Source organism: Labeo rohita, chromosome 1 (genome assembly GCF_022985175.1).
Source record: "Labeo rohita strain BAU-BD-2019 chromosome 1, IGBB_LRoh.1.0, whole genome shotgun sequence".
NCBI classification, from domain to species: domain Eukaryota; kingdom Metazoa; phylum Chordata; class Actinopteri; order Cypriniformes; family Cyprinidae; genus Labeo; species Labeo rohita.
This window is the reverse complement of record NC_066869.1, coordinates 9,509,667-9,521,114: the sequence shown is the minus strand read 5'-3', so window position 1 is coordinate 9,521,114 and position 11,448 is coordinate 9,509,667. Positions and strand designations below refer to the sequence as shown.

The following is an 11,448-nucleotide window of genomic DNA, read 5'->3' as shown; positions in this document are numbered from 1 at the left end:
AGAAGAAGAAGAAGAAGAAGAAGAAAAAAACTGTTTCTGGTAAATTTTACAAACAAAATTTACAGACAATTTAACAAACAAACATTTAACAGACTTATGTATGTGTATTTATTGATGTTTTTATTATGAGGTCAAAGTACATAATTTCTGTTTTGTTTGCATATGTTCACTGATGAATGACCCATTAACACAACAACAAAACTTAAGCAAGCAAGAAAGGATTTCTTTATATAATTTGTTTTAATTTTTATTTACTTATTTATTTATCTTGTGCTTTAGAATAATTTCTCTTAAATCATTAAATTTAGATGAAATAGACTTTGATTGACTTCAGTTATGAACTGTTCCACATAGTCCTGGTACATATAGGAAGACCAAAATTCTTGGAAATGAAAATGTCTGTATGTTGAATGAAAATATTTAATGATTAATTCAAAGTCTTTACTTTCTGTAAAATGGTAAACACACCTTATGACCTACTCACACAAACAAAAATTACAAAATTGTTATTAAAGTATTGTTGTACCCAATACACTCTTTAAAATAAACATTCCAAAATGGTGTTTTTGCAGTGATGCCATAGAAGAACCATTTTTGTTTCCCCAAAGAAGCCTTCAGTCAAAAGTTCTCAACCATTTTGAAGAACATTTAAAAAATCTATAAAGAACCTTTTCTGCATTTGAAAGGTTCCATGGATGTTCAAGGTTCTTTATGGAACCATCAGTGCCAATAAACAACCTTTATTTTAGGAGTGTGTAATGTGTCCTCTCCTTTTGGGCTGCACATGAGTGTAAATAGATTACATATTATCTCTGTTGTTTCTCAAAAATGTTCAATTGTTCAAGCAAATCTAACAAAATGTGTTTGCAAGCATATTTTATGTAGGCAGTCACGTATTTGTAGAAACATTTACACAAATAGCAGCAATGGGTATCACATGGGTATCAGATTAATGTGCGGGTAAGCAAACATCTTTGCATATAAGTGTACATAGATTACTGCAGGATTTGACCATGTATTTCTCATAGATCTGTGTAATTTCCTTATTAGGGCTGCACAAAGGTCAAGTGCACATCTCCACGAATGTCCAAAACATCAATCTGCTCCAGATAACTGTAGTGATGGTTGAAAGTGTGGGTTTTTTCACCATTAACGAACACCTCATAAGTATCACGACTGCAGAAAATGGTGACCTGAAATGCAAATGCAGACAAAGATCATTAGAAACTAATATATATATATATATATATATATATATATATATATATATATAATAAACTACTGATACTGTATCTCTACATTTTCCACTTCAGTGGACATCCTAAAGCTGTATGTGCACCTACCTGCAGTGGTTCCCCTGTTTTAAACAGCGTGAGCTCAGATTGTTCCTCATTACCCCACTTTCCATCTATATAAGTTTTATAAACAACCACATTCAAATCAAAATGAAGATGCATGTCAAATGCAATTCCAGATTTGTACCGTAGACAAACGACTACACTGTTGGAGAAAGGAAAGCAGAGGAAATTCTTAAAAACAACAACAACAACAACAAAATGTTTCTCTGATCATTAAAACTATTTTACAACAGATGTATGTGTGAACTTGTGTTAGAGAGAAACCTTTTTGCTTGTGGGCTGATGACTCCTTGAATGATGATGACTTTGCCAGGTTGTAGTCCACCATAGATGATGCTTTTATACGGGACCATCTGAGTGTGGATCAGAGTCATAGCATAATAATTTAGTCCTTTGTCAAACTTAATTCTTATTAATATTTTATTAATACATTTATTTTATTTTATTAATAAAATAAAATAAAATAAAATAAAATAAAATAAAATAAAATAAAATAAAGTAAAATAAAATAAAATAAAATAAAATAAAATAAAATAAAATAAAATAAATCTTTGTAATTAAAATATTTCATAAATTGTGACATCTAAAACCACACTGCCTTTGCATTAGGAAATACAATTTCGACAATAAAGTTTACTGATAATTCCAGAGGTTCAACCCTGCACAAACTGAAAGTTTTGTTTAACGTAATACTGTCTTATGATTTATATGACCTCGAGTTATTATAAGAGATTGATGCAGATTTGTCTGCCAAACATTTCAGATAACTTACAAAAGATCCTGGAGCTGCAGTATAAAGGGGCTGTAAACAGATAAAGTTCAAAAGATAAATGCACATATTTAGGACATGAACACAGCATTTAGTTTCTTTAGTTTTGGTTTCAGTTTAAAGTGTCTTTGTTTACGGTGCTGTTGTGGTTGTATCACTCTGTTATGCGTCATTTTCAAAATACTATCGTTGTGTCACAAAAAGTAGTTTTAAGATTGGATAAACTTTGGATATGAGGTGAATTGATAAAGATGGTGCTTATTTGAAAATTTGCTTTGCCGTTTTCAGAGATGTCAGCTCCAGCACGTCAGTGGCTGTTCAGCACTCATGAACCTGTCAAGAGCAGCCTTACCTCCAAGTATATAAAACTGCAGACCGGAGATCTCCAAAATGGGGTGGGAATGCAAAGACTTTCCCCATTGGCTCTGGCTTCAGCCTATTGTTATTGACTTACATTTCAAAACTAAACTTTATAAAATAAACAGTTTGTAGTTGTTCTCAAATAAAATAAACTATGCTATATAAATAAATATGCTCAGTGAAAGCAAAGCCTCAAAGCTCGTGGCCAGTGGTTAATGATATAAACGGGAATCACCCACAAGCTCTCCCGCGAGTCGTCCTAGTGAAGCGCAGGGGAAAGGTTTTACTCTATCGCTTTGTTTTATGCAACGGGGGTGTCCAGGTTCTTGAAATTTGCAGGGTAGGAGGGGGTAATGATGCTAAATGTAACTAAAAAAGTCAAATTTTCCGGTGAGGTCCGGTTGGGGAGTTACAAAACGGCCTGACGATCTCTTATCGCATAATCTTATTAATCTTATTAACTGTTTATCTGCCACGCTATTCAGCACCAATCCCAAAGTGCAGTCAATTTCATTGGTTAAGGTAAGAGTCAGGTGTGTGGTAGGTTTAGGGGTTAGCATTTGTGTAGCATAGTGTAGGTAATCAACACTGCGATTGACACAACCAATATAGAATATAGAATTAGTTGTGGGGCAGAGTTTGCGCTGAAGTGGTTCGGATCAGATCGGATCGGATCGGATCGGATCGGATCAGGCCGGGGGGATTGCGTATGCGTGTCATGTGCCTGTCTGTCAAAGGGAGCAAGCCACGCCCTATTTTGGAACACCCACCCTGTTTTGGAGTTCCCGCCCCCATTTGGAGATCTCCATGCTGCAGTTATATACCCCTCCTTACCTCGGCCAACATTTCTGAAATTTGCCACTGACTCTGATGTCTCTATAGTGGTTAAACATGAGATATAAATGGTTTTGGTATATCTTACAGGTATTTTTTTGGCTTAACTATTTGGTCTGTACTGCATTGCTTGCAATGCCTTTTATACTTTATACCAGGGTTCTCCAGCCCTGTTCCAACACCAATCCAACTCACCTGCATGTAATTAGCAAATATCCCTGAACACTTTGATTGGTAATTAACACCATTAGTGTTGAAAGTGAAGTACAACACTGAAGCAGTGATGTAGTTAATAAGATAAGTCATTAATGTTGACATTTTGTTGAAAGCTTCTTTGAAATTCACCATTATAGCGATTATTTGATTTAGTTGAGCTTTTATTTTTGATGTTGTAGTACTGAAAGTTAAAGAAACTACCAAAACATCTGAAGTAATTGGTTATTTAAATCTCTTTATAGCAATATGATAAAAAGTCATAATCATTTAACTTCAGCTAATCTGTCTCTCTTTAAATCTCTTTCTGTAAAAACATGCAGTTAATTCAGTAATATACTACTGCAATTGTTGTATAATGAGTAAAATGAGTATAATAATTATATCTGAGCAATTGTGGATCTGTTTAACTTCATTACAACTGAATATGTATTTAACAACATTCCAGTTCTTAAGAGAATGTGTGCACAATAAATTATTTTCTGGTTCTGTTTATTTACTATTTGATCTGCATTTAATATCTACAAAGTTTATTTTCACCTAGTTTGTCCTTGTTACATCTGTAGGAAAATATGATAGAAAGTTGTATGCTTATAGTGGTAGTAGTAATTTAGTGGTAATTTTTTCTCACTGAAGGATATTGAAAGGCAACTAAACTCAGTTCTGCCTTTCCCACCACTTCGACTTTGTCCACCCATGAGAATGGAATACGGTGCTTGTACTCTGAGAAGGGTTTCCCATTGGTGCTTATCTGAAAAAAAAAGCCAAAAATGGTGTCAGTTATTCATTTTCACCAAACAGGGCTGTAGCGTTAGATGTTGGAAAAGAAGAACTAAAGTACATTCAGTAACCTTGTATGAGGCCTGGGTGACAAGGATCTGCAGAGTAAACACCTGGCCTCTCGGGAAGGGAGTTTCATACTTGCGTTCTTCCTCACCCCAGACACCTTTGCTGAAGGTGTTGTTCACGACGTACCCAGTTCCTCCTTCATAGCGAGGGTTAACATGCAAAACAACATCAGACCCATAACAGAGGTCTATGTTGAATCTGGAGAAGATGGATTAGAAAATAATGAAGGAAAGTTTATGGTGGCTGTATTTTCAAAATACACAGTAAAACAAGCTGAGTTACATAATTTTCACGTGCTGCTTTAACTCCATTAAGAAACTTTAATTGCACAAAGAAGTGTGGAACACAACAATACATCTTTTTCCCTCACTTTCTGGTAAAACTATGGCTGACAAGATGAAGCACATTCATTTCTCTTTACAGAGAGACTTTTACTAACCTGTCCGCATCTGGCAAAAGTCGTCCACATAGAGTAATACTCATTCCTTCCAGCAATCCTCCCTGGATCGCAGTAGTGAACGGGATATTCTGTGTGAAAGGTTTTCATATCAGACATATCATGCCTGTCAATTGACTTGAATGGAAATAATGATTTTAAAATAGTTGATCACTTACCGGGTTGAAAAATGGCAGTTGCTGATGCAGAGCCATTTTGACAGATTTGTACAGTACGTATAATTTATCTTGTATTCAAGACTCCAGCATGAGTCTATAGATGACTCAAGCTCCAGTTACAGGTTTTAGTTTCTTTATCTGATTTAATGTTTAACCCCTGTGTTTTAATTACATGGCCCAAGTACTGTACTCCATTTCATTTGCATAAATCTCTGTACTTTGATTTTTTCCACAACACAGCTTAAATCAAATGTGAATGGTCTCTGATTTCATGACTGCATATACACTTACTACTGATAAAGCACAGAATACGTGTGGAACAAAGGTCCTGTTCCCTTTCTTTTAATATATATTATTTATAAGCTAAGCAAAATGTGATGCTGATTTTGTCATTATTTAAGTGAGTATTTACTAGTTATGGGCACTTTCAAAACCTTTGTGAATCATTTGCTTCAAAGCATGGTTCGAAGTACGTATCAAACTGCCAAAGTCACATGATTTAAGTAAAACTGCTTTGAAATGGTTCGCCACTGGAGGTCTGCTTCATGCATTCATTATTTTTCACAAGGCAAGGCAACAAGGCAACACCAATACACCTTTGCATTAGAATGTGCATAACAGGTGCATAAAAGAAACAAAATTTTTCATCACTTTAAGGGCTTTTTATTAGAAATTATATGAAAAATGTTGGTTTAACTTTTAGGTTTGTGTATATAAACATTTACCTGCATAAGGATTTTATTATTTCAAAGTCATCTTTGTTATTACCCATCACAAGTCTATAAATAATTTCCTTTAGAGAGAACTTTCCAAGGTGAGGAACCTTTGTCATGAATATGAAACAGTGAATAATTTTTTGAAGCGATTTATTCATGTGATTTAAAGCTTCAAGGTTCTCATCACTAGTACAAACACAGGACAGTAAATATGCTAACAGTAAATTGACCTTATACATGATGGCATTCTCCTCTTCATTTATAATGGTGAAATGCTTCTGATCTCTAAAGGTAGTTGTTTTAGAAGGTTCCCAGCTCAACACTGTCCTCTAGTGGTCAGAAGCAATTCTGTTACTATATTCGTTTTGAATGTGTTTGCTTTGTACATTTGCTGGATGCAGTCAGGATACTTCAATGAAGAAACTAATGATTAAACAAAAAAAAAAAAAAGTATACGATAGTTACATGTAACATTTCAGGCATTAATGTGCTCATGCAAATCTAATAAATTGTTTTACTTGATATCTTTGCACAAACAGGCGGGAGACACACACTAGTTTGTTTGTTTGTTTGTTTATATGACTGAAGCTGTGACCAATCACATGAGTATAATATTAATATCCAGTCAGGTGCTGAATATTAGCAGGTTTTGAACATGTTTTTCTCATATATCTGGATGAAATCTCAGTCAGGCCTCCACAAAGCTCAGCTGCACATCTCCACGAATGTCTAAAACATCAATCTCCTCCAGATTAGTGAAGCGATGGCTGTAAGTGTGAGTTTGTTGGCCATTGACAAACACCTCGTAACCATGATGACTGCAGGAAATGGTGATCTGAAATGCATAAAAAAAAATAATAATAATAAAAAAAAAACATTCAATGCTGAAAACTTTAAATATATTATTTTCCCATAAGTGTACATTGTCCAGTGTATTTACAGTGGACAATATCAAGGGAACGTTCAGGGATCATAAAGTCATATGTGTGCTTACTTGCAGCGGTTCTCCTATTTCAATCGGCGTGAGCTTGTCAATTTCCTCCTCGCCCCATTTCCCATCCTCATAGCTGTTGCACACAACCACATTCTCATCAAAACGAGGATTGTAGTAAAACGCAATTCCAGTTTTGTGCCGTAGAAAAATCTCCATTCTGGAGAAAAACAAGGAAATGTCATCTTTAGAAACATCTCAGTTTCTCTAATCAGATGGAAGGCATTATTATGTCATTCCACAGAGAGCATTTCAAGCAGAAGGTGTGTTATTTTATGTATCAGAGAGAAGTGATGCTGTCAAACCCTTCAGGATTGATGACTCCTTCGATGATGATGACTTTTCCAGTCCGCAATCCACCATCAATGATGCTCTTGTATGGGACTTTCTGTTTGTGGGTCAAAACAGTTAGCAATATTTATAATATACTGCAATCATTTATTTCTATGTTGAACATAATACTGAAAAATGGAAAGTGTTTATTAGTTCTTTTGTGTTATTCATTAAAATGTCAAGTTATAAATACAACAAAAAGATTTATCAAAATACATGTAAAATCCCTAGAAAATATTAATTAAACTAAATTAGTAAACCAAACCACAGTACCATTCATAAATGTTAAAGAGCAACAAAATATGTTGAGAGATTTAAACTATGGACTCCAGTTCACATTAATGTCTTATGATTATATGAAGTTTATGTAGGAAATGTTCATGTGTAAATGTGGGGGCGAGGCTTTTTTTTATTCTGCAAAAGGGGGGCCCGGCAGAAAAAGTTTGGGAACCACTGGATTATATGAAGTTTAAGATTTTCCGCAGTATTCAGCGCACACCACTCAATGTGTGACGCTCCAAAGATCCAGGAGGTGCACCAGACTCAGGCTGTAAAAGATTTATGACAGAAACACATTTAGCTGTTAATTTAATATGATTTTAACATAATTGCATACCTAAAATGTGTGCAGTTATACAGCATACTAAAGGTGGTGTTTTAACAGTAATATCAGTCTGCTGTTAGTGCTTTGTGTTTTCTGATTTGTGCTGAATTACTGGACCATTGCTTGTTTCTCAGAGATCATATGGGAAAAAGCTTGGCTGCCTTTAAGGTCTTTAAGGATGAATTATTTATGTTTATGGACTATGTAATGATAACACACAAACAAATGAATATAATTATTTGCTTTAGTGTAAAGAGCAAAGTTTTTGAAAATAATTTATTTATTTTTTTTTTTTTTTTAATATTTTATTATTTTTGTGTTTTATTTTACTTTATCATTGTCAAAAAAAAAAAAAGTTTGTTTCCCCAGTTTACCGCATGTAAGTGTATTATATACTCTGTATATTGTTTGAACTATTAAATTACATGATGCTTACATTTCCAGTGTTCCCTGTATATCAGGGGTGGCGAACGTCGGTCCTGGAGAGCAGCAGCCCTGCATAGTTTTGCTTCAATCAATCAAACGCACCTGAACAAGCTAATCAAGGTCTGAAGGGTTACTAGAAAGCAACAGGCAGGTGAGTTTTACATCAATTTACCTCAAGATCAATAAAGTTATATGGCTGCTAATGTACATCAATTTACCTCAAGATCAATAAAGAGGTTTGCTATGAGTGTGTATTGTTCTCACCGTAAGATACTGGAAGGCAAATAAGCTCAGTTTCACCTTTCCACCAATACAAATCGTGTCCACATCTGAGAAATTCATATGGTGTTTGAACTCAGAGAAGGGTTCCCCGTTGGTACTTATCTTGAAAAAGCCAAAAACACTGATGAGGGAAAAGTCATCACTAAAATACATTCAAAAACTCTATAGATAAAAGCAGAAGTTAATCAGAGTGAAGGACCTTGTATGAGCTTAGTGTGACAAGGATCTGCAGAGCAAACAAATGGCCTCTCGGGAAGGGAGTTTGGAACACATTTTCCTCATCGCCCCAGGTTTTGCTCTGGAGAGCACGACGTGTCCAGATCCTTTGTAATAGCGAGGGTTAAAATGCAGCACAATATCAGACCCATATTGGAGATCCACATGGAATCTGAAGAAAAGAAGAAAGAGAGAAGAAAATAACTGCTGTAACATCAAATGCAACAAAACTGTGAAAATTATCATCATGGTTCTGCAAAAAAATCACTGCATTGCAATGGTAAATAATAAAGTTGTCATTTGCTTTTTGGCAAATTTTAAAGAAACTGTAAAAACTTTTTTTATTATTATTATTATTATTATTTTTAATTTATCTTTCTAGTAAAAAAAAAAAAAAAAAAACTGTAAATGACTGTAAAAATGCTAAAACAATAGCTTTGACTTTTAAAAAAAAATAATTGTATGAAGTTTAAAACACACACACACACACACACACACACACACACTTTTTAATTATATATTTCTGGTACAACTACACTGTAAAATATGATTGTAATCTTTACTGTACTACAGTTTAAAAATACTATGGTATTGCTTCATGCCAAGTACTCTAAGGTAAAACTGTAATAGATTTAACATTACATTTACTGTGATTTTACAGTAAAATACTGTTAAAATCTTATTAATGTAATTCCAAATTTGATGGTTTTTATTTTATAATTATTATTTTTTGTTATTATGTTTCTTATTAGTTTTTGTTAACAGTCCATCAGACTTATCAGAGCAAATTTACTGTAAAATATACAGGTTATGCTGTAAATATACTGGAATTTCACTGCATTTTTTTAGTGAGCCACAACTGCCTTCTTTTTAGTAAATATTGAAGCAACATCCATGTCTTTACAGAGAGACTTGTACTCACCTGTCTGCATCTGGCAAAACTTGTCCATGTACAGTGATAGACATTCCCTCCAGCAATCCTCCCTGAGTCGGACTACAGAACGGGACGCTCTGTGTGAAAGGATTTCGCACCAAACCTCTCATAAAATGAGTGCTCCACATGTGTGTACAGCGTACAGGCATTTCTTACTGTGATTTTTAATGAAAATAATAACAATTTGTGTTTATACCCACAATAAATCAGTTTTTTATGCTTCTGATTGTTTATATCAGCTATTCAAATCAAATTATGAGAACTTACTAAATAAATAAATAAATAAATAAATAAATTCAATGGTCATTTACCGGGTTGAAAATTGGCAGTTGCTGATAAAGAGCCATTGTGCCAGATCTTGCTCTCCTCCAGCCTTAACGTTTATCTTCAGTCTTGAATTTCACCTGCACTTACAAAAAAAAAAAAAAAAAAAAATAAAAAAAAAAAAAAAAAACATCTACAGTGCAGCTATGATTGAAAACCCACTTACAGGTTTCAGTCTCTCTATTAAAAGAATCTTCAAAGTTAATGTTTAATGTCTGTGTATATATTATGTGGCCAAAGTGCACCATTTTTTTTTGTTTGCATCTATTGAGTGAAGAATCAAGCCAAACAACAGAAAAACAACAGACAAGCAAATGATTCCTTCATACAGCCTATATCAGTTCTTGTGCTTCAAGATGATTACTCTTAGAATCTGAAAAGAGACTTTGCTGCTGTTTTATTGACTTCATTTATAATGAATGGTTCCCCATATAGTCTTAGCACACAAAAGCAGAATCCAGGGACAGATATTTAATGATTAATTCAAGTTTTAACTTTTTTTGTAAACATCCCTCATGACTGACTCACACAAACAACGTTGTTAGCCAGAATCCCAAACCAGTTAACCTTTGAGTTCATTATCATTGCATATTTAAGTTCCTCATTATATATATATATATATTGAAATTTAAAATATGTTGTAAAATTAAAATACCTTTAAAGCCTTCAGCCTCCATGTCAAGTCTTGAAAATACATTTGATATTTGAAGAAAAACTATATTTGTTGTCTGTAACACTTGTGAACACGGATACAAATCGTACTTTACAATGTCTTCAAAAAATGTTGCAATGTATAAAATAAAATTAAAAATCTACTTTTGTATTTAGCCTCTGCGTTCAGATGGCAGCAACAGAAGTGAGTAAATTATGAAACAATTAGCATTTTTGATAAACTATTTCAATAACTGTTACTGCATGAGTTGTTCTTTGAGATCATATAGCTGGTTTTCAGAAAATGTAGCTTAATATTCTTGTTTTAAATCGTGTCATCATAGCTTCTCTTTCATACTTGTGTTCAGATGCCTGTGACTGAATCCAAACAGAGCAAACACTCAGCTCTTTATCTAATCAGAATGCAAGTGATTTTTGCAGTTATGTCCTGCTAAGAGATTTGATGGCTGTCATTGGGTTTTGTATGGGTTGATACAGCTGTGATAAGATGAAAAGTTGTGGAAAGTTAATGGAAAGTTCTGGAGTATTATCTGTATTGCTTACAGATTAATTGCCTCCCATTAATAAAAACAAACACACAAAAATAGAAATCGGTCATTTCACTTCCTATTAATAGAGTAAAAGTATACCTTATTCAGAGTCTCTGACACACTCAACACCACATTTACTTTGTTACATCACATGCTGTTTAAAATCTATTAGCCGCTAAATGGCGATAAACTGGTAAACCTTTAAAGTGACACAAGTGAATGATGATGTGCAGTTTGAATAGCAATTCTGATCAGTTTTTTAATGAGAGAGTTTATTTCCTGTACGGATTTTGCAAATGAAATAAAAAAATAAACTCTATATGTTTTATAGAATGAGTAATGCTGTTATAAAGTAAACAGACCAGATTTATCCCGCCTCTGAAATACCGTCATTTGCTGTGCAGTTAAAGAGGCGCGTTTAT

The 11,448-nt window shown here is 33.9% G+C and overlaps 1 protein-coding gene and 1 pseudogene across 1 annotated transcript; both read right to left on the bottom strand.

The window, feature by feature from the left end:
- Positions 1 to 138: 138 nt before the first annotated feature.
- On the bottom strand, positions 139 to 5,125 carry LOC127167851 (galectin-9). The gene is made up of 8 exons (XM_051114185.1): positions 4,999 to 5,125; positions 4,823 to 4,911; positions 4,386 to 4,581; positions 4,166 to 4,285; positions 2,131 to 2,160; positions 1,623 to 1,711; positions 1,344 to 1,500; positions 139 to 1,193 (listed from the first exon to the last, which is right to left on the bottom strand). Exons 1-8 carry the CDS (start codon positions 5,032 to 5,034, stop codon positions 1,047 to 1,049), a joined length of 864 nt encoding a protein of 287 aa, XP_050970142.1. The 5' UTR covers positions 5,035 to 5,125; the 3' UTR covers positions 139 to 1,046.
- A 722-nt stretch (positions 5,126 to 5,847) lies between these two features.
- LOC127167963 (galectin-9-like) lies at positions 5,848 to 9,986 on the bottom strand (annotated as a pseudogene).
- Between the last annotated feature and the right edge of the window lie 1,462 nt (positions 9,987 to 11,448).

Coding starts and splice junctions, on each gene's coding strand:
- LOC127167851 (XM_051114185.1), bottom strand. CDS start 5,034: ATGGCTCTGCATCAGCAACTGCCATTTTTCAACCCG. Junction 4,912..4,998: donor AACTGCCATTTTTCAACCCG/GTAAGTGATCAA, acceptor CCTTTCACACAG/AATATCCCGTTCACTACTGC. Junction 2,161..4,165: donor TTGCCTTTCAATATCCTTCA/GTGAGAAAAAAT, acceptor ATCTGTTTACAG/CCCCTTTATACTGCAGCTCC.